This window comes from Phyllobates terribilis, unplaced genomic scaffold (assembly GCF_046119375.1).
Source record: "Phyllobates terribilis strain yellow unplaced genomic scaffold, ASM4611937v1 Scaffold_5__5_contigs__length_657084704, whole genome shotgun sequence".
NCBI lineage: Eukaryota > Metazoa > Chordata > Amphibia > Anura > Dendrobatidae > Phyllobates > Phyllobates terribilis.
The window spans coordinates 14,645,263-14,669,170 of record NW_027362765.1 but is presented as its reverse complement, the minus strand read 5'-3'; the positions used below and the strand labels follow the sequence as shown (position 1 = coordinate 14,669,170).

General features: G+C 45.4%; 1 protein-coding gene across 2 annotated transcripts in view; it reads left to right on the top strand.

The window, feature by feature from the left end:
• The first annotated feature begins 752 nt into the window (after positions 1-752).
• Positions 753-23,908, top strand: part of LOC141270524 (uncharacterized) — a 28,730-nt gene continuing 5,574 nt past the window's right edge. For both annotated transcript variants that reach the window (XM_073680558.1, XM_073680557.1), the window contains exons 1-6: positions 753-806; positions 14,037-14,187; positions 14,317-14,496; positions 14,579-14,702; positions 14,786-14,883; positions 15,053-15,143. In XM_073680558.1, coding sequence (XP_073536659.1) covers positions 781-806; positions 14,037-14,187; positions 14,317-14,496; positions 14,579-14,702; positions 14,786-14,883; positions 15,053-15,143 — 670 coding nt within the window. In that variant the 5' untranslated portion in view covers positions 753-780. The remainder of the gene's footprint in view (positions 807-14,036; positions 14,188-14,316; positions 14,497-14,578; positions 14,703-14,785; positions 14,884-15,052; positions 15,144-23,908) is intronic.

Here is a 23,908-nt window from a genome sequence, read left to right as displayed (position 1 = left end):
TTCAGCAGACAAAATTTTTCTTGAGTAAAAAGCACATGGCTGCAAATTGGTCAGAGTTTGGTAACCCTGAGATAAAACGGCCCTACCCGAGGTCTGAAGCATCCACCTCAACAATGACTGGTTCTTAGGTTAGATTAGTACGCCTCGTACACACGCGGCTCCGCTCCGTACGCCTCGTACACGTGGCTCCGCTCCGTACGCATCGTACACGCGCGGCTCCGCTCCGTACGCCTCGTACACGCGCGGCTCCGCTCCGTACGCCTCGTACACGCGCGGCTCCGCTCCGTACGCCTCGTACACGCGCGGCTCCGCTCCGTACGCCTCGTACACGCGCGGCTCCGCTCCGTACGCCTCGTACACGCGCGGCTCCGCTCCGTACGCCTCGTACACGCGCGGCTCCGCTCCGTACGCCTCGTACACGCGCGGCTCCGCTCCGTACGCCTCGTACACGCGCGGCTCCGCTCCGTACGCCTCGTACACGCGCGGCTCCGCTCCGTACGCCTCGTACACACGCGGCTCCGCTCCGTACACCTCGTACACACGCGGCTCTGCTCCGTACACCTCGTACACACGCGGCTCTGCTCCGTACACCTCGTACACACACGGCTCTGCTACATCCACACTGTAAACCCCTCCTGACCCCACAAATAAACTTCAGCTCATCTATCACCATGACAACCAGCACAGCAGAGTCCTGCATCCACTGAGGCCCCTGATCATGTGACCCCTGACTCCTCCCCTCCTGTGACCTCATCACAGGTCCTGTGCACACAGCCATATATGTGGTGGCGGCTCTGCAGGTGGAGGTATGTGGAGATTCCCCATTACTGGGCGCAGGGAGCATTAACCCCTTCAGCACGGAGACTCTTTTGGGGTCTCTGTGTGGTGTGAACAGTGAGGTAACAGCTGTGGACAGAATGCGGCTTAGCTGGTTCCCGTCCACATTAGATCCCATTCCGACGACTGCAAGATGAAGGACAGAAGCCCAGAGAAGTTCTCACACTTTGCAGATTATTTCTCTTATAGCTGAGGTGTATTTAGGCTTTCTGGCACCGGGGGCAAGAATTCAGTTTGGCACTGTGAGAATTCAGAAGCCTGCAGTCACATAGAATGACTGCAGACTCATCACACACTTGTACAACCCCTTTAACCTTCCTAATAAATAAAAACTTGAGAATTAGTATCACAAAAACATTTACATTCAGGTACCTGATAGATGACGCTGTCTCAGGAGTCGTTCTCTTTCTTTTCTTCCTCTTGTCCAGACGCCATGATGAGTTTTCTCATCCACAGCTGGTCTCTGCAGACTTCCATCTTCTCCGGTCTTCTGCAGCACATCCCCACACAGTGTCATTATAATGCTCCTGAATACAAATATCCACCCTACGCTGAGCCCCTGAGTAAATAACTGCCCCTCACTATATTCCCTGCACAAAATATGACCCCCACACTGTCCCTCGTATGGTACTGTCCCCTCCTTTCCATAATGGGCCCCCTCTTCACACTGTCCTCTCACACTGTGTACCCCTGATAGGGCCCATTCTCTATACTGTGCCCCTCACCAGACTCCCCTTCCTTGGCATACTGTCTCCTCCTGACTGTGCCCTTACACTGTCACTCCATGCCAACCCCACACACACACACACACACTACTCAGTCTCTATTCTGTGCCCACTCTCACTTTTCTCCCCCCATTATTTCCTCCTACCCTCCTCCTCCTCATACTATCTTCACTCACATCCCCCTGCTAACCATACTGTCTCCTCATATATTTACCCTCACACATCCCACTCCAATTCCCCATACTGTGTCTGCACACATAACATCACCCTCACTCCTTATACTGTGTCCGTATACATTTCCCTCCTTCGCTCCCCATATTGCGTACTCACCCATTCTCCCCATTCTGTGTCTGCACCAATCAGCCACACACAAAATCTATCCCATCCCTCTCCCCACACTAAATCTTCTCCCAGCCATACAATAAATCTTCAAACAGCCATATAATAAATCTCCCCCCACACTAAATCTTCCCCCAGCCATACAATAAATCTTCCCCCAGCCATACCATAAATCTCCCCCCATAGTAAATCTTCTCCTATAGCAAATCTCCCCCAGCCATACCACAAATCACCCCCCATAGTAAATCTCCCCCTATACAAATCTCTATCAGCCATACCATAAATCACCCCCCATAGTAAATCTCCCCCAGCCATACCATAAATCACCCCCCATAGTAAATCTCTACCAGCCATACCATAAATCATACCCCATAGTAAATCTCCCTCAGCCGTACCATAAATCTCCCCCCATAGTAAATCTCCCCTTATAGTAAATCACCCCCAGCCATACCATAAATCACCCCCCCCATAGTAAATCTCCCCCTATACAAATCTCCCCCAGCCATACCACAAATCACCCCCCATAGTAAATCTCCCCCTATAGCAAATCTCCCCCAGCCATACCATAAATCACCCCCCCATAGTAAATCTCCCCCTATACAAATCTCTCCCTATACAAATCTCTATCAGCCATACCATAAATCACCCCCATAGTAAATCTCCCCCAGCCATACCATAAATCACCCCCATAGTAAATCTCTACCAGCCATACCATAAATCACGCCCCATAGTAAATCTCCCTCAGCCGTACCATTAATCACCCCCATAGTAAATCTCCCCCAATAGTAAATCTCCCCCCATAGTTAATCACACTCCATAGTAAATTGCCCCCCATAGTAAATCTCCCTCCGTAGTAAATCTCCCACATAGTAAATCTTCTCTCGCCATATTAAATCTCCCCCCATAGTAAATCTCCCCCAGCCATACCATAAATCTCCCCCCCATAGTTAATCACCCCCCATATTAAATCTCCCTCCGTAGTAAATCTTTCCCAACCATATCATAAATTTCCCGCCATATTAAATCACCCACCATAGTAAATCTCTCCCAGCCATACCATAAATCATCCCCCATAGTAAATCTCCCACAGCTATACCATAAATTTCCCCCCATAGTAAATCTACCCCTTAGTAATTCTCCCCCTATACTAAATCTACCCCCATATTAAATCGCCCCCCATAGTATATCACCCCCATAGTAAATTTCCCCCAGGCATACCATAAATCATCTCCCACAATAATCTCCCCCTCCATTACATCTTCGGTGTCTTCAGCTCTGGAGCACAGAGTACTTTCCACCAATGTGCGCCTCTGCAGCGCTGGTGAGTGACGTCAGCAGCGTGATTACATGACCTGATCACGCTGCTGAGGTCACTCTGATCCGGAGGTCAGAGCTTCAATTGTACTCGTGTCTGAAAGACGCAAATACAATTGAACACTGGGAGCCGGCACGCTGCAGCTTCTCAGAGCCGGCTGTCAACTTGACGCCAGCTCAGAGAACTGCCGACTCCCAGTCCGGGAGATGGCAGAATGCAGCTGCTGGGGAAGACACATCAGACCGCCGCATTAGATGGCCCGACTGCGTCCTCCTGCTGGCTGCGCTCGGGGCAGATGCCCTGCCTGGCCCTAGATACGCCTCTGTCTTCTAGTTCCAGCACAATAATGTAGATACTAGTGATGACATTCAGGGGATTCGCAGGAATATGTGGCAGATACTTGCTGGATCTTCTGCTTTCTGGACCGGTTCCTCCTGTAAGTCCTATTAACCCTTTCGCCTCAGTCTGTTTTCACCTTCCTGACCAGCTTCACTTTATGAAGTAATAACTCTGGAGCTTCAGCTGATCCCACTGATTCTGAGATTGTTTTATCCTGACAAATTCTTCTTCATGTTAGTGGGAAATTTAGGATGATATTTATTGCGTTTATTTGTAAAAATATCAGAAATTTGGTGAAAATTTCACAATTTGCAAATTTTTAATTCTCATGCCCTTAAGGCAGAGAGATATCTCACACAAAATAGATAATATATCACATTTCCCACATGTCTACTTTACATCAGCATCATTATTGAAACATAATTTCTTTTGTTAGGAAGTTTGAAAGGTTAAAAAATTATCAGTGATTTCTCATTTTCCAACAAAATTTACGAAACCAATTTTTTAGGGACCACATCACATTTGAAATGACTCTGAGTGACCTACGTGACAGAAAATAACCAAATGTGAGACCATTCTAAAAACTGCACCCCTCAAACTGCTCAAAGCCACATTCAAGAAGTTTATTAACCCTTCAGGTGCTTCACAAAAATTAAAGCAATGTGGAAGGAAAAAATTAAAATTTTACTGTTTCCCACAAAAAATGTTACTTTAGCACCAAATTTAACTTTTTCACAAGGGTAACAGGAGAGAATGCACTGTACAATTTGTTGTGCAGTTTCTCCTGAGTATGCCGATACCCTATATGTGGGGGAAAACTACTGTTTGGGCGCACAGCAGGGCTCTGAAGGGAAGGAGCACCGTTTTGACTTTTTCAAAGCAAAATTGCCTGCAATCATTAGCAGATGCCATGTCGCATTTGGAGCTCCCCTGATGTGACTAAACAGTGGAAACCCCCCACAAGTGACCCCATTTTGGAAACTACACCCCTCAAAGAACTTATATCAATGTGTGGTGAGCACTATGAACCTGCAGTTGATCACAGAATTTTATAGCGTTGAGCTGCGAAAATAAAAAATCACATTTTTCCCACAAAAATGTTGTTTAAGGCCCAAATGTTTATTTTCACATGTATAGCAGAAGAAAATGGGCCCCAAAATGTGTTGTGTAGTTTCTCCTGAGTATGCCGATACCTCATATGTGGTGGAAAACTACTGTTTGGGGGCACAGCTCTGTTCAAAGGACAATTTTTTTGGGCTGGATTAGTTTGCTGACACTATTATACAGTACAGACCAAAAGTTTGGACACACCTTCTCATTTAAAGATTTTTCTGTATTTTCATGACTATGAAAATTGTACATTCACACTGAAGGCATCAAAACTATGAATTAACACATGTGGAATTATATACTTAACAAAAAAGTGTAAAGCAACTGAAAATATGTCTTATATTCTAGGTTCTTCAAAGTAGCCACCTTTTGCTTTGATGACTGCTTTGCACACTCTTGCCATTCTCTTGATGCCTTCAGTGTGAATGTACAATTTTCATAGTCATGAAAATACAGAAAAATCTTTAAATGAGGTGTGTCCAAACTTTTGGTCTGTACTGTACATTTGAAGAGCCCATAACATGCCAAAATGGCAGAAACCACCAAAAGTGACCCTATTTTATAAACTTCACCTCCAGAGGAATAGTGAGTATTTTTAGCTCTCAAGTGATTCAGAGAATTGTATAACATTGAGCTAAGTAAATTAAATATTACCATTATTTCCACTAAAATGTTGCTTTGGCCTCTTAGTTTGTAATTTTCAAAAAGTGTAATAGGGGAAAATGAACAGTACAATTTGTTTTGCAGAACTCCCATAAGTGACCCCATTTTACAATCATCACCTCCTAATCTAGGGGTGCAGTGAGCATATTGACAACACAGGTGTGTCACAGAATTTTATACCATTGGGCGATGAAGGAAAAATAACTACATTTTTACCACAAAAAAAAAAGTTTTAGCCCCAGATCTTACATTTATACTAGCGAAAATGGTTAAAAATGGCACCAAAATTTGTCACACAATTTCATCTGAATGTAGCATGTGGTTGTACAGTACTGCATAGCCCAATGGTGAGACTCGGGAAGTAAGGAGCGCTATTTGACTCTTGGAGAACAAATTTGCGTAGAATAGCTTGCGGATTCCATATACAGCACTCCTAATTGCTAAAAGAGCATAATCTCCCCTCAAGTGACCCATGGGTGTTTTCTTGAAACAAGCAGCAATGCATGTCGCTTAGTGAAAATTTCAAATCTGCCATTGTATTGCCCATAATTTGTAGTGCCCATACATTTTGCCCAGCTCATGCTTCTGGAAGCATGCACTCGTCAATTAAGCGGGCTTTCGTCGCTACAGAAATGCCAAACATATGAACTCTAAATGTGTGTAGGTACACTGGGGCTCAGAAGGGAGGGGGGGGCATTTGGATTTGAAAGGACAGAATTTACTGAATTTCCTTTTGGGCGGCAAGGAGCCATAGCGCTTTTGCAGAGTCTTTGTACTACCAGTAATGTGGAAGTCCCCTATATTTCCATTGACAGATGATGAACCTGAGTGGGGACTTGCTTTTTTTGCGGAATGAGTTGAAGCTTTTATTGGGAACATTTTACATAACATTTGGGATCACATTTATCCTGCGCTCTATGCTGAGCACTTACATCTAGGTTTCCATCTAAATCTCCAAATGATCTGATTCAAATGAAACCCCCGAGCAATCCATTCACTCTAATGAGGCAGCAGAGTTACTCTGGACTCCATCTGGCCTCTGTTTAATGTTGTCCTTCTTTGCAGAAGTACACAAAACTGTGGCGGACCGCGCTTTTATGCATGCTTAAAAAGACAGACACCACCGGATCACAGGCCAGACAGCGTCCACGGTGCCTCCATCTGCCTCATTATAGGGAATCTTCCTCTGGGGGTTCCATCTGAATCAAATTTTTCAGATATTTCCATGGAAACCCCAATGTAAGCACTCAGCAAAAAGTGCAGGATAAATGTGAGCCAAACCGGTTTCACACGTCTGGATGTTTCCGGTACCTACGGTTAGTGCTGTTCCCAAGCGCCGGGTGCTGAACACTGCCCTCATCATGGTTCCCTACCAGCGCTGTGGTCAACATCAGCAGGGACAATGATCAGGGTAGTGATAGTCTGCTCCCCGTGTCACGTGTGTAAAAATAAGAATAAAATAATAAAATCCTTATACTCGCCTGTCCGGAGATGTCCCCCGCTGTAATCCATGTGACCTCTGAAGCCGAGGAGCCAGGGAGAATGAGCCACTCCGGAGCTGCAGCTCAGGAGCGGTGCTCTGTCACTCACTGAGCGTAGCTCCGGAGCGGCTCATTCTCCCAGGCTTCTCGGCCACAGCGGTCGCATGGATTACAGCTGGGGACACCTAGGAGAGGTGAGTACATGAATTTTATTATTTTGTTATTATTATTTTTACAGGTGGGGACACTGCGGGAGCAGACTACCACTACCCTCACCATTGTCCCTGTTGGTGCTGATCACAGAGCTCACAGGGAACCATGATGAGGCTTTTACACAATAAAAACTATTTTATAGAAAAAATAATTATTTTTGCATCGCTATATTCTGAAGCTATAGTTTTTTTACTTCTCTGCTGACAGAGCTGTATGAAGACTTGTTTCTTGCGGGACAAGATGACGTTTTCAGCAATACCATTTAGATTTACATGACATGAGGGAGAAAAAAGAAATACACTAATGATGCGCACAACTAAATTAAAACAACTTTTATTGGTGTACAAGCATAAAAATCTATAATATACACTACTGTTCAAAAGTTTGGGGTCACCCAGACAATTTTGTGTTTTCCATGAATACTCATACTTTTATTTATCAAATGAGTTGCAAAATGAGTCGAAAATATAGTCCAGACATTGACAAGGTTAGAAATAATGAATTTTATTTGAAAGAATAATTTTCTCCTTCAAACTTTGCTTTCGTCAAAGAATGCTCCCTTTGCAGCAATTCCAGCATTGCAGACCTTTGGCATTCTAGCTGTTAATTTGCTAAGGTAATCTTGAGAAATTTCACCCCATGCTTCCTGAAGCCCATACGGTCAAGCTGCTCCCACAACAGCTCAATGGGGTTGTGATCAGGTGACTGCGCTGGCCACTCCATTACAGATAGAATACCAGCTGCCTGCTTCTTCCCTAAATAGTTCATGAATAATTTGTAGTTGTGCTTTGGGTCATTGTCCTGTTGTAGGATGAAATTAGCTCCAATCAAGCGCTGTCCACAGTGTATGGCATGGCATTGCAAAATGGAGTGATAGCCTTCCTTATTCAAAATCCCATTTATCTTGTACAAATCTCCCACTTTACCAGCACCAAAGCAACCCCAGACCATCACATTACCTCCACCATGCTTGACAGATGGCATTAGGCACTCTTCCGGCATCTTTTCAGTTGTTCTGCGCCTCACAAATGTTCTTCTGTGTGATCCAAACACCTCAAACTTTGATTCGTCTGTCCATAAAACTTTTTTTCCAATCTTCCTCTGTCCAATGTCTGTGTTCTTTTGCCCATATTAATCTTTTCCTTTTATTAGCCAGTCTCAGATATGGCTTTTTCTTTGCCCTGAAGGCCAGCATCCCGGAGTCACCTCTTCACTGCAGACATTGACACTGGCGTTTTGCGTGTACTATTTAATGAAGCTGCCAGTTGAGGAGCTGTGAGGTGTTGATTTCTCAAACTAGAGACTCTAATGTACTTGTCTTGTTGCTCAGTTGTGCAGCGGGGCCTCCCACTTCTCTTTCTACTCTGGTTAGAGCCTGTTTTTGCTCTCCTCTGAAGGGAGTACACACCGTTGCAGGAAATCTTCAGTTTCTTGGCAATTTATTGCATGGAATAGCCTTCATTTCTAAGAACAAGAATAGACTGTCGAGTTTCACATGAAAGTTCTCTTTTTCTGGCCATTTTGACAGTTTCATAGAACAAACAAATGTAATGCTCCGGATTCTCAACTAGCTCAAAGAAAGGTAAATTGTATAGCTTCTCAAATCAGCCAAACCGTTTTCATCTAGGCTAACATACTTGTGCAAGGGTTTTCTAAACATCCATTAGCCTTCTTACACAGTTAGCAAACACAATGTACCATTAAAACACTGGAGTGGTGGTTGTTGGAAATGGACCTCTATACACCTATGTAGATATTGCAATAAAAACAAGACGTTTGCAGCTAGAATAGTCATTTACCACATTAACAATGTATAGAGTGTATTTCTGATTCATTTAATGTTAGCTTCATTGAAAAAAATGTACTTTTCTTTCAAAAATAATGAAATTTCTAAAATGACCCCAAACTTTTGAACAGTAGTGTATATCGATGAAACAGCCTGAACCGCATATAGTCAGGGGCGAACATAGGCCCAGCTGACTTACCAAAATGTAGACATAACAGCATAATAATGCATCATCTTTTATAAATATTGCTAGCAATGTAGCATAAAATTAGTATATGCCATGCATGATGCAAATAGAGCAGGGGTCGACAAAGTTGTTCAGAATCTAGGAGCCAGCCAAAAAATTTAGGAGCCAGAATTTTTTTTGTTGACAAACTGTACATATAGACCCCCTCACACACGGCGTCTCCCCGGGGAGCACGGCCTTTGTATGTACTTACACAGGTAGCGGGAGATGAGAACGGGCCCCCGGCCACAGCGATCCTTCCCCCCAGGGCCGGCTCCAGGTTTTTCTGGGCCCCGGGCGAAAGAGTCTCAGTGGGCCCTTTTAACACATACACGATTCATGATGCACAGATACGGCGGAGAAATAAATATATAAATATATATATATATATTTATTTATTTATTACACATGGCCCAGCCTGCCCCCTCATCCTTCACATACGCAGACATATGCGCGCGCACACACGGTACGCAGACATATGCACGCACACACGGTACGCAGACATATGCGTGCGCACACACGGTACGCAGACATATGCGTGCGCACACACGGTACGCAGACATATGCGTGCGCACACACGGTACGCAGACATATGCGTGCGCACACACGGTACGCAGACATATGCGTGCGCACACACGGTACGCAGACATATGCGTGCGCACACACGGTACGCAGACATATGCGTGCGCACACACGGTACGCAGACATATGCGTGCGCACACACGGTACGCAGACATATGCGTGCGCACACACGGTACGCAGACATATGCGTGCGCACACACGGTACGCAGACATATGCGTGCGCACACACGGTACGCAGACATATGCGTGCGCACACACGGTACGCAGACATATGCGTGCGCACACACGGTACGCAGACATATGCGTGCGCACACACGGTACGCAGACATATGCGTGCGCACACACGGTACGCAGACATATGCGTGCGCACACACGGTACGCAGACATATGCGTGCGCACACACGGTACGCAGACATATGCGTGCGCACACACGGTACGCAGACATATGCGTGCGCACACACGGTACGCAGACATATGCACGCACACACGGTACGCAGACATGCGTGCGCACACACGGTACGCAGACATATGCGTGCGCACACACGGTACGCAGACATATGCGTGCGCACACACGGTACGCAGACATATGCGCGCGCACACACGGTACGCAGACATATGCGTGCGCACACACGGTACGCAGACATATGCGTGCGCACACACGGTACGCAGACATATGCGTGCGCACACACGGTACGCAGACATATGCGTGCGCACACACGGTACGCAGACATATGCGTGCGCACACACGGTACGCAGACATATGCGTGCGCACACACGGTACGCAGACATATGCACGCACACACGGTACGCAGACATGCGTGCGCACACACGGTACGCAGACATATGCGTGCGCACACACGGTACGCAGACATATGCGTGCGCACACACGGTACGCAGACATATGCGCGCGCACACACGGTATGCAGACATATGTACACATACAGACATACACATAGATAAAACAGACAAATATATATACACAGTCATATACACTGACATTCACATACATGCACTCACACAGACCCATTACTAATATTTTTAATATGGGGATTGGGGAAGCCTCACTCACCTGTCCCCGGTCCAGTGTCCTGTCCAGCAGCTCCTCGGGTATGGGGCAGTGCAGGGCCCCCGGCGTGTCACAGACTTCATGGCCCTGGAACATCAGAGGGGCCCACTTGCGGTCGGGTCCGGGCCCCTCCCGCCCATCTGTGCAGGACCTCCGCTCCGACGGTGTTTGATTGCCGGCACTCCCCCAGACATGGCCGCGCGCTGTGCGGCTGTGTCTGCTAGTAATGACGCGGCAGGAGCGACACACAAGCACAATTAAAGGTGCAGTGCCGTCGACCCTGCCGTGTCATTACTAGCAGACACAGCCGGACAGCGCGCGGCCATGTCTGGGGGAAGTGCCGGCAATCAAGCAGCGCCTGCGTCCCTGAACAGGTGCCGAGGAAGCGGCCAGGGCCCCGACAGTGAGTGGGCGGGTGGGTGTGTGGGCCCGGCCCCGACAGTGAGTGGGCGGGTGGGTGTGTGGGCCCGGCCCCGACAGTGTGTGGGCGGGTGGGTGTGTGGGCCCGGGCCCCGACAGTGAGTGGGCGGCTGGGCCCCTCTGATTTTCCAGGGCCCCGGCACTTGCCCGGGTACGCCGGGTGCTGACGCCGGCCCTGCTTCCCCCGTAACCCAACTCTCCCTGTCCAGTCCTGTAGCATAAGGGGGGCGGAGCAAAGTGGAGAAGGCGGCCTGAGCGATACTGTCCCTGCTTCCTCCGATTGGATGACTCCGTGCAGGAGGTGGGATTGGATTGAGAGTATTTTTTTTTCTTCTCAACTCCTCAACTCCTCAAGCACCAGGCAACATTTTCTAGGCGCCACTGGCGACCAGGCGCCTGGGTTTGTCGAGCCCTGAAATAGAGGACACCATATAATACCCCAATAATCCTAAGGGATACTGAAATGGTATGCTATATCCCACACCAGTGAAAACAAGGCATACTGGAGATGAGCTACAGAAGTATTGAAATATACTATAAGGTGCAATATGTAAACCAATGTAATAAATCTCAAATAATATAATAATAAATGGTAATCTCAAATAGCAGTAGCCAGATGTATCCAGTTATCCAACAATAAATCGACACAGGAAAAGCCTATAGCAGGTATATAGAGAAGCTTATAAGGTTATTATAGCCACATATGAAAACTGCTCATAGACTATTCCTAGCCAAAGCTGTAATAGCTAAAGTGCCTAGTGCTAGATAAGGTGCCCTATGCTAACCAGAGTATGCTAAGCAACAGAAAACTTGTCACCCATAGAGGCCAATGGTTCTTGTAGCCCAGACAGCCCACGCGTATCGCTGTAGGTTACAGCTTCATCAGGGAAAGTGCCATTTCGATTTACATTCGACTTTTTGATTGCCTTTTATTCCACTTATTTTGGTGGTGTGATGAAAAACCATAGTTTTTTTTGTCACATTTTTTATTTTTTACGATGTTCACTGAAGTGATTAATAGTGTGACAGTTTTATAGATCAGATCCTTGTGTACTTGGTGATTCCAAATATGTGAACTTTATTTGTTTCATTTTGTTTTCACATAAAGAAAGGTATTTATAGTACCCTCCCCTCACACGCCATAAATGTTCCCACAGTACCGCCATCTCCCCACACACAGTATAATGTTCCCACAGTACCGCCATCCCCAATATTATTTTGTAACATTTTCACACCTTTTTTTTATATTTTTCATGTAATATATGGAAGCCTATGGGAAAATGCTAAAAAAATCATATCCAGAGAAAAAAAAACATTGTACATGGAGACTTTGGTGTTAAATAACTCCTGTCTTGGTGTTATTATAATATTATAAACAAACTGGTGGTAGTGATGTAGTCAGTGACGGACTCCGTAGTGACGGAGCCGTAGTAGAAGATGAAGATGTCGTCCTCATCATGAAGTAGTTATTTCTCATGATACGTGTAATGAATATCTCCTGCAGTATTGCAATGCTGATTTCTGTGTCAGTAAATGAGATGAGAATTAGCTTTATGGAAGATGAGTCTATGAGAAACGTATTCAGCTGCAGACTCCGAGGAAAAAACTGCTTGTTATCTGTGGCCTAAAATATAAAGGTTTTATTAGTAGACTTGAGGGAAAAAAACAGAATGTTGTAGAATAATAAAAATACCATTGCTATTAGGGTCTTCCGCCTGTCTCTCTATTTCCTGGTCAGTTCCAACAAACATGTGATTCCTACAGCCAATCAGTTGCCAAAGCAGTGGCCAACTTAGCCAGTAATTGGGAGCATGGAGGAGATGTCTTAGGCTAAGTGCCCACGATGCAGAAAGGCTGCAGATTTTTTCTGCATCTCCCTGGCAGGAAAAACGCATGCGGATTGTACATGCGCTTTTCCTGCCAGGTAGAAGCGGATGTGAAGCGTTCTTCACTTGCATTTCTGCATGCGGGTTATCAAGCGCTTTTCCAAGTGATTTTAGCATCACTTGGAAAAGTGCTTGACAACTTGGTCACACTATATAAATCCATGCAACCGGCATGGATTTATATAGTGTGACCAAGTTAATAGTTAGTTAAAAAAAGAATAAAAATGGTAAAAAAAAATCAAACAAAACATTATACTCACCTTCTCATGGCCCGCGGTCTTCTCTCCGGTGTGTCCGGTCTCTTGGTACGGCTCACGGTGGTGTACAAGGACCTTCCATGACGTCATTTAGTCATGTGACCGGTCACTCGACCCCCGACGTCAGCGGTCACGTGACCTGTCACATGAAATGACGTCATGGAAGGTCCTTTTACACCATTGCGAGCCATCGGGGAGCCAGGATGCACCGTACAGGAGACCGGACGACATCGGAAGGTGAGAATAATGTATATTTTTTATTTTACATTCTTTTTTTTTAACAGGTACTATGGTACCCGGGTCTGGAGGAGAGTCTCCTCTTCTCCAGACCCAGGTACCATTCGCACATTGAATCGCTTAATATCTGCATGTGCACATGTAGTCATGCGGATATTAAGCGATTCAATGCAAGTCAATGGCTGCAATTACGCCGCGTATCCGCAAAAATAATGGACATGCTGCGGATTTTTCCGCAATGATAATCCGCAGTGGAAATTTCCGCAACATGTGCACAGCACATGCGGATTATCATTGGGGACAATGGGGCACGTATTACCAAGCGTTTTTTAAGCTTTTTCGTTGTGGAAATTCCACTGCAAAAACGCTTGAAAAACGCATAGTGGGCACACATCCTTAGTCATCAATCTAACTTATGTTTCAGTACATACAAGACTAGAGAATAAAACATCTACACGTTCTATCTCCTGATATGTTTCCCCTTATTGTCTCCAGTAATTGTATTATTACACAGAATTCTTTATGATGTTACATCGGCTCATCTTCTCATTCAGATTTCTACAAAATCAGATCCTCTCATTGGACATCTTCTATATTAAGAGAATTTTTCTGAATTACCCATCAAATATGGATATGGACAGAGAGAAGATGGTGGAGAGGATATTACACCTCACCCTAGAGATCCTCTTCCGGCTTACTGGAGAGGTGAGAGATTCTGATGATGTCACATCACATCATTCTTATCTATGGGAATAACAGATGGACAGAACTGGAGAGGTGAGGACTCTGGAAATGTCTGTAGTGAGATTTATTAATGTGTCTCTCCATAACCAGGATTACACAATAGTGAAGAAGACCTCTAGTGAGCGCTGTCAGGACCATGTGTCTGAGGGATGGGGAAGACCTCTGAGGCCAATCACGGGGCCTCCACCTCATCCTCTGATGCATGAGGACATCAGTGAGCTGAACATCCTAGAACTGACCTACAAGATCATTGAGCTGCTGACTGGAGAGGTGACTCTGCTGGGAATGCTGGGACATTATATAGTAACGCTATAAAGGGATGGGGGCATAACGGTATCATTGTATGTGTCAGGTTCCTATAAGGTGTCAGGATGTCGCTGTCTATTTCTCCATGGAGGAATGGGAGTATTTAGAAGGTCACAAAGATCTGTACAAGGATGTCATGATGGAGGTTCCCCTGCCCCTCACATCACCAGGTAATAGACAGAACTAAATACACACGGCCTATAATTATGTGTACGTAAAGAATGAATTAATTCCCTGTATGTGTTTCCTCCAGATCTATCCAGTAAGAGGGCGACACCACAGAGATGTCCCCGTCCTCTTCTTCAACAGGACTGTAAACAAGAACATCACGATGTTCCTCTGGATCATCAGGTAAATGGAGAGAAGGTGTAATGAGATCGCCGCTATGATGTGTAGACGGCTTGTGTTCAATCTTGTTTTATCCACCAGAATTATATGTTTTATACTTGTGTAATGAGAGCGGTGGAGATGGCAGGATTAGAGCTGATCATAGATGTTACTTTTACAATATTTGTTTCAGGGTGAAGATCTGACCCATATTAATACTACAGAGACCTATATGAGGGGTGATGAGTGGTGTAAAGTGGAGATTCCTACATTAGACTACCCAGGTGAGTAGTGACCACTAAATACAGATTCTGCTCAGTCACTGGCTGTGGCTGCTTTATCGGTGGTGTAGTCTGGCCGTATCACAATCATGTGATCACCATTTTAGAGCTAGGGCATAACATTCTCCTCCATCCGAAAATGTTTAAATTATTTTTTGAAATTGTGAAGGCCCTTTTCTATAGAAAAAGGATCCACCTACCCCCTGGTAGAAGGATCCAAAAGGATCCACCTACCCCCTGGTAGAAGACACTGACCGTTACCTGCCCAGGTCTGTAAACTACAAAGTCAATGACTGCGTACGTAGAATGTGCTGACGAGTTAGAAAATCACTTGAAAAAAAATATCATGATGGGCCTGTAAGAGAAAGCGGAGATTAATGATGCTGTCGCCTTCCTAGATCCCTGATATCTTATTAGATGTATCTACCTTTTCTCCCTTCTGTGCTGCGCTGAATATGCTCTGTAAGATGGCCGCCAGACAGGTCCGTGAGGGGAGGTATGTATCATCCAGGTTGGTAGCTTAGGTGATGTAAACCCGGGAAAGCATGCTCTAGCACACATAGTGCTGAGAGGGTTAATCAGGGCCGGTTTTTATGAGCAGTCATAAGAGATGAAAGGGAATGGCTGCTCACATATCCCCACCCCAGGGCGTGGTTCTTGTAAATAAAATGGAGACTGAGAGTCTCATTCGGTGTCTCTGGCTAGAGGTGTAGAGACCTCCAGTGTGTTTATGCTAAAGGACACTGACCGTGAGCCCCACAGTACTGTATGGAATGTTTATTTTCTGTTTTGTTACTCTGTGCTGGACAAGCCTGTGTTTTGTTTACTTTGAAAGTGCGGTTTATGAAAGTGCGATTTATGAAGTTACAATAAACCTGCCTTGGACATTTTAAAGAAACCACTTCTTGTGCCTACCTCAAAAGCAGCTGAGTGAGTAAAACCCTACCATTGGTGCTAGAAGCACGGGCACGAATGCCAAGGGGCAGTGTGACTGCTACAGAAAACCGTTTATTTCCTGGGTGAAGGCCACCAGCCAGCAAGAGACGTCCGACAGCATGAAGAAGCTGATAAAGCAACTGGTGCAGGCTAATCTCCAGCCGCATCAGCATCAGCAGCAGTGGCAACAGCAGCAGATGTAGCACAAGCAGCAGATGGAGCTCCTAGCCGAGGTGATCTGTGGCAGGGAAACCGCCCACCCCCAAGTCCAGGCAATGACTCACACGCCAGGAAGACGGTAAGAAGAGCATTACAAAAGATGACCCTGGGTGATGATGTCGAGGCGTTCCTGACTGTATTTGAAAGGGTGGCAGAAAGGGAGATTTGCCTCAGGAGCAATGGGCGGAGGTGCAGGTGCCATATTTAACAGGGGAGCCGCAGAAAGCCTATTCTGACCTGGCCTTGCAGGATGCAAAGGAGTATGCTAAATTGAAAACGAAGATCTTGGCGTGCATGGCAGTAACTCTGACTATCAGGGTGCAACGGGTGCACCACTGGGCCTATTGTAATGGCAAACCTCCCCGGTCCCAAATGTTCAACCTCCTACACCTGGTCCAAAAGTGGTTGCAATCTGAATCTTCCTCCCCAGCACAAATGGTGGAGAAAGTTGTCATGGACAGGTTCATACACTCCCTTCTGAGGTTGGTGCAATCCTGGGTTGCCTAGGAAGATCCCCGTATTGCCAATGACCTGGTGGGGTTGGTGGAAGAGTACCAGGTGGTAGAGAGTTCCTTGGGGAAGAAACGGGTTGTAGCATCTCCATACTGTGGTTGCCAAAGGGGGGCGGACACTCAAAAGAGGGGTACCAAAGCCACGTCTGAGGGGCATCCTAGAGTCCAGGAGTGGTACGAGTTGCTGCCAAAGGCCCCGTCCAATAATGTAATTTGTTGGAGGTGTCACACATAGCCGCTCGTTGCCCCATGACCAATGAGTCAATGGACTGCAGCTGCAAGTATTTTGCATATCCTGCCTGCAGTGCTGTTCCTCAATCAGGCGAGGGTCCGCAAGCATGCCCCGTGTCAGTAAATGGAGTGAAAATGACTGGTCTGTTGGACTCTGGGAGTGAGGGCCACAGTTCCTCATCAGCTGGTTCCGGGATAAAAGGTTGGCGTCCTTTGTATCCATGGGGACGCTAAGGACTACCCTGTGGCCTGAATGGTCATAGACACAAACTGTGGCGCCGAGTCCCATGAAGTGGGCGTAGTCAAGAACCTGTTGCACCCTGTTATAATAGGACATTGCCTTGTTTTGGGACTTGTGGGAGGAAGGGAGGAAGCCAAGTTGTACAGACAACAAGCACTTCACTCCTAAAGAAACCTCATCGCAGGCCTCCGCCACCGCCGGGTTTCCTTTTTGCGTGCTTGTTGGTGATAATGATGTGGCAGCATCCCTAGAGGCCAACATCCCTGAGTTGGAGGTGTCTGGTGGAAACTTTGGAACTGCCCAGCTCAGAGACTTAACTCTAAAAGGGGCATTTGAATATTGTCACTGTTCTGAATGGTGTTGCTCAAGAGCCGGAGGCTAACACCCAATATCCATACTTTGCTGTAAATGGGGAGTTACTATATCGGATCACGAAGCTCAGAGGATAGGTAATAAAGCAGTTACTAGTGCCAGGGCTGTACAGACGCAGGGTGTTAGATATCGCCCATGCACATGTCTATGGTGGTCATCTTGGGGTAGAAAAAACCCAGGAAAGGATCCTCCAGAGGTTCTTCTGGCCCGGGTGTCACCGAGAGATCATGAATTATTGTAGATCTTGACCCACCTGTCAGCTGACCTCCCCAGTGGCTCACTTCCGTAGCAATTTAGTGCCTCTGCCTATCATTGAGGTCTCGTTCGATCGTATTGCCATGGATCTACTGGGACCCCTGGTCAAGTCCGCCAGAGGACATCAGTACATCCTGGTGGTACTGGACTATGCTACACGGTATCCAGAGGCCGTACCACTATGAAACTCCTCCTACAAGTGTATAGCCTGGGAGTTGGTCCATATCTTTTCCAGGATGGGGTTGTCTAAAGAGATCCTAACGAACCAAGGGACTCCATTTATGTCAAAGGTGATGAGGGACTTGTGCAGGATCCTGCAAATCTTACAACCAAGGACCTCAGCCTACCACCCACACACAGATGGCTTGGTAGAGAGGTTTAATAAAACCTTGAAGGCCATGTTGAAGAGGGTCATAGAGAAAGACTTGGGACTGTCTACTACCTTACCTTCTGTTCTCCATCAGAGAAGTCCCACAGGCCTCTACTGGATTCTCCCCTTTCGAGCTGTTGTATGGCCGACACCCCCGTGGACTCCTGGACGTAGAAAAGGAGACCTGGGAGGCGGAGTCTACACCCTACAGGAGTGTAATCGAACATGTGGCCCAGATGCAAGAGAGGATAGCAGATGTGATGCCCATTGTGAAAGAACACATCCTCAAAGCACAAGAGGCGCAGTTGAGGGCGTACAATAGGTTGGTGAGGGTTAGACACTTCAACCCTGGGAATCTGCTACTGGTACCTATTCCCATCAACTGTCACACCATCAACTTGGAAAGGTGGCTTTACCCAAAGAGACACAGATTTGGATTCTGCATGATTCCAGCCTAAGGGTACGGCCCTGACTTGAAAGATACAGATCTGCTCCATGGACCATCAGAGAGCCCATGGATACATTTGGGGCGACCACGTTGAGACGACAAAGTCACCTGGCCCCATGGATATGTTTCTGATTGCCAGGAGGGACCCACCGGTCACCTGAAACTCATGGAGACGTTCGGAGAAGCCAGATCGGGACCCGGCGTTCATCTGGCCCCATGGAAACTCTTGGAGAGGCCAGGGTGGGACCCTCTGCTCTCCTGGCCTTGTACCTCGATGGACTGCTAGCTTCCTAAGCTTGCCGCAACCTCCTCTCTGTGGGTGCCCACCAGAAGCCGGGGGGCCACTGGTTGAGGTAGTTGGACCTGGAAGTCCCAAAGTCGCAACTGTTCTATCCCAGGCAGGCAGAGCAGAAGGGTGAGGATTGTGTAATGTTGTACCATCTTGGGTACTTGCTGGGACTGTTCTACCTGTTTATTGTTCACTTTGTGGTTCAAGAAAGTATTGCCACACTGTTTTACCCGTACCCTGTGTTGTTTGAGTAGTGTTTTTTTTTCCCACAGAAGACCCCGTGTCTTCACAGCACCCTAAAATGTATTTAAGCTGGAAGCTGACATCTTGTGAGAAGAATTACTCCATAGTGGAGAAGGAATGTTTGGCCATCAAGTGGACGTTGGACACTCTAAAATACTGCCTCTTAGGCAGAAAGTTCAGGCTGGTGTCAGTCCGTGCCCCACTAAGGTTGATGAGCGAGAAGAAGGGGAACAATGACCGAGTGACCAGGTGGTTCCTAGTCCTTCAGGATTTTAGCTTCCATGTAGAGCATAGGCCCGGGAACCTGCATGGCAATTCTGACTCATTGGCGAAGGTCCACTCTTTGTTAGTGGAAGGTGGCAAGCCCCCTCCCCTGGCTTTGGCCAGAGGGGGGTATGTAAGATGGCCGCCGGACAGGTCCTTGAGGGAAGATATATATCATCGAGGTTGGTAGCTTCGGTGATGTAAACCCGGGAAAGCATGCTCCAGCACACATAGTGCTGAGAGGGTTAATACGGCATATCAGTGCCGATTTTTACGAGCAGTCATAAGAGATGGGAGGGAATGGCTGCTCACATATCCCCACCCCAGGGCGTGGTTCTTGTAAATAAAATGGAGACCGAGTGTCTCATTCAGTGTCTGTGGCTCGAGGTGTGGAGACCTCCAGTGTATTTGTTCTAAAGGGCACTGACCGTGAGCGGGCAAACCCGCATTACCGTATGGACTGTTTATTTTCTGTTGAGTTTCTCTGCTAAAGTGAGTAAAACCCTACAGCTCATATGGTCCCTAGAAGACCAGGTCCAGTCTTTCTGGCCAAACTTCGTTTTTATTATCGACGACATTATATGTGCAGTGAGGATCAAGTGTGAATTTCTGTATAATAACAACAGAGTTTCCCTTTATCCTGACTTTTCAGTTTCTTTTAAAATCGACTAACTTCAAACAGGATTGCGATAAACTATACAAAAAACATTACACCTGTGCCATGATATATCTCTAAGCTGTGCGTGGCTGATGGCTGTAATATAGATTTATTCACGCCTGCAGGAGATGTGTTGGCATGGCTCGAGCCCTGGTTTCATGGATTCAATCCACGTCATAAATTCCATTATGTTTTCGATCCTAAGGAATTCAGATTACTGCACAATGTCTCCTGAAATGGGGGCGCTAATACTTTCTCTACTCTTCTGGTCAGAACTCATAGTAACTCTAATGGTCCGCCATAAATAAATGCAAGTCCGGTTTAATTTTGCTCTCCCCTCATACATACGTTGTTGTTGGGGATGAAACTGAATAAAAAAATGTGTTTTTTTTTTACAGGTTCCTTCTGTTTGATTGATATGTGAGTCGGTAACTCCCTGGTAGTCTTTAACCACTTCGCACCAGAGCATGTTTTTGCCTTCGTGACCGGGCCAATTTTTTCAATTCTTACCACTCTCACTTTATGAAGTAATTACTCTGGAACGCTTCAACGGATCCCCCTGATTCTGAGACTGTTTTTTCGTGACATATTGTACTTCATGATAGTGGTAAAATTTCTTCGATATCACTTGCATTTATTTGTGAAAAAATCGGAAATTTTGCGAAAATTTTGCAATTTTCAAACTTTGAATTTTCATGCCCTTAAATCAGAGAGATATGTCACACAAAATAGTTAATAAATAACATTTCCCACATGTCTACTTTACATCAGTACAATTTTGGAACCAAAATTTTTTTTGTTAGGGAGCTATAAGGGTTAAAAGTTGACCAGTGATTTCTCATTTTTCCAACAAAATTTACAAAAACATTTTTTTAGGGACCACATCATATTTGAAGTCACTTTGAGGGGTCTTTATGACAGAAAATACCCAAAAGTGACACCTTTCTAAAAACTGCACCCCTCAAGGTGCTCAAAACCACATTCAAGAACTTTATTAACCCTTCAGGTGCTTCACAGAAATTTTTGGAATGTGGAAGAAAAAAATGAACATTTAACTTTTTTCACAAAAATGTTACTTTAGACCCAATTTTTTTTATTTTCACAGGGGTAACAGGAAAAAATGGACCCCAAAATTTTTTGTGCAATTTCTCTTGAGCGCACTGATACCCCATATGTGAGGGAAAACCACTGTTTGGGCGCACTGCAGGGTTCGGAAGGGAAGGAGTGCCATTAGACTTTTTGAATGTAAAATTTGTTTGAATAATTAGCAGACGCCATGTTGCTTTTGGAGCGCCCCTGATGTGCCTAAACAGTGGAAACCCCCCACAAGTGACACCATTTTGGAAACTAGACCCCTTAGAGAACTTATCTAGATGTGTGGTGAGCACCTTGAACCCCAAGGTGCTTCACAGAAGTTTATAATAATGAGCTGTAAGAATAAAATTTACACATTTTTCCCACAAAAACGTTTTTCGTCCCTTAACTTTGCATTATCATAAGGGTAATAGGATAAATTGCACCATGAAATTTGTTGTGCAATTTCTCCTGAACACGCCGATACCCCATATGTGGAGGCAAACCACTGTTTGGGCACACGGCAGGGTTTGAAAGAGAAGGAGCGCCATTTTACTTTTTGAATGTAAAATTTGTTTGAATAATTAGCGGACGCAATGTTGCATTTGGGGAGCCCCTGATGTGCCTAAACAGTGGAAACCCCCCACAAGTGACACCATTTTGGAAACTAGACCCCTTAGGGAACTTATCTAGATGTGTGGTGAGCACCTTGCACCCCCAGCTGCTTCACAGAAGTTTATAATATTGAGCCATAAAAATAAAATTTTCACATTTTTCCCACAAAAAATGTTTTTCATTCCCTAATTTTGCATTATCATAAGGGTAACAGGATAAATTGCACCATGAAATTTGTTGTGCAATTTCTCCTGAGTACGCCGATACCCCATATGTGGGGGAAAACCACTGCTTTAGTATACGGGAGGGTTCGGAAGAGAAAGGAGCGCTATGTTGGCTGGGATAGGTTGCAGAGACACCATGTCACATTTGAAGAGTCTCTGACATGCCGAAACAGCAGAAACCCCCACAAGTGACCCCATTTTGTAAACTACACCTCTCAAGGAATTCATCTAGGGAAGTAGTGAGTATTTTTTAATTTTTAAATTTATACCATTGGGCAGTGAAAAAAGCATAATTATATTTTTACCACAAAAAAATGTTTTACCCTCAGATTTTACATTTTCACACAGGGTAATGGGTAAAAATGGTGCCGAAATGTGTCACACAATTTCTTCTAAAAGTGGCAATACCCCATATGTGGCTGTATCGTACCGCTCAGCCATATGGCGAGATCTGGGGGGGACGGAGCGCTATTTGACAATTGGAGAACAAATTATTGTAGAATAGGCATTTGGATTTGGGAGCACAAAATTTTCTGAATTTCTTTTGGGGGGCAAGGGCCATTTCGCTTTTCCAGAGCCTTTCTGCTACCAGTAACTTGGAAGTCCCTTATATTTTTAACAGATGACGAACCTGAGTGGGGACTAGCTTTTTTTGAGGACTGAGTTGAAGCTTTTATTGGGAACATTTTACTTAACATTTATCCGGCACTCTAGGCTGAGCACTTACATCGGGGTTTCCATCTAAATTTCCAAGTGATATAATTCAGATGAAACCCCTGCGGGATCCATTCACTGTAATGAGGCAGCAGAGTTACTCTGGACTCCGTCTGGCCTCTGTTTAGCGGTGTCCTTTTTTTCTGAAGTGCACAAAACTGTGGCCAACCGCACTTTTATGCACACCTAAAACAAATGACACCGTGGGATCACAGGCCAGACGGCATCCACAGTGGCCTATATCTGCCTCATTACAGGGAATCTTCCGTCATGGGTTCCGTCTGAATCACGTATTTCAGAGATTTACACGGAAACTCTGGTGTAAGTGCTCAGCGCAGAGCGCAGGATAAATGTGGGCTGAGCCTTACTGCGATCTTTGGGAGACATAATAAACAAATCAGTAGCAGGTGAAGAATTGGTTTTATTTATTTTTTACGCCGTTCCTCATGTGATATAACTGATTAGATTACTTTATTCTTCTGGTCGGTGCGATTACAGAAATACCAGATTTATATCGGGTTTTTATGATTGATAGCTGTCACACACTAAGAGACGCTTTTTTTTGCAAAATCTAGTTTTTGCATCGCCATATTTTGAGAGCTATAATTTTTCCATATTTCGGCCAACAGCTTCATGTGATGGCTTGTTTTTTGCAGGACTAGTTGACATTTTTATTGGTACCATTTTTGGGTACGTGACATTTTTTGATCGCTTTCTATTCCGATTTTTGGGAGGTAAAATTAACAAAAACCAACAATTCAGGAACTGTTTTTTGAGGGGTTTTTTATGCCGTTCTGCGTGTGGTAAAAGTGATCAGGCAGCGTTATTCTTCGGGTCAGTACGTTTACAGCGCTACTACACTTACTGTATATTTTTTTTATGTTTTGGCGCTTTTACACAATAAAACAATTTTATAGATAAAATATTTTTTTTGCATTGCTTTATTCTGAGCGCTATAACTTTTTTATTTTTCGGCTGATGGAGCTGTATGGCGGCTTTTTTTTTGCGGAACAAGATGACGTTTTCAGCGGTACCATTTTTATTTCCATTTTGCTTTTAGATCGCATTTTTTTCCACTTTTTGTTTGGCAATATGATGAAAAA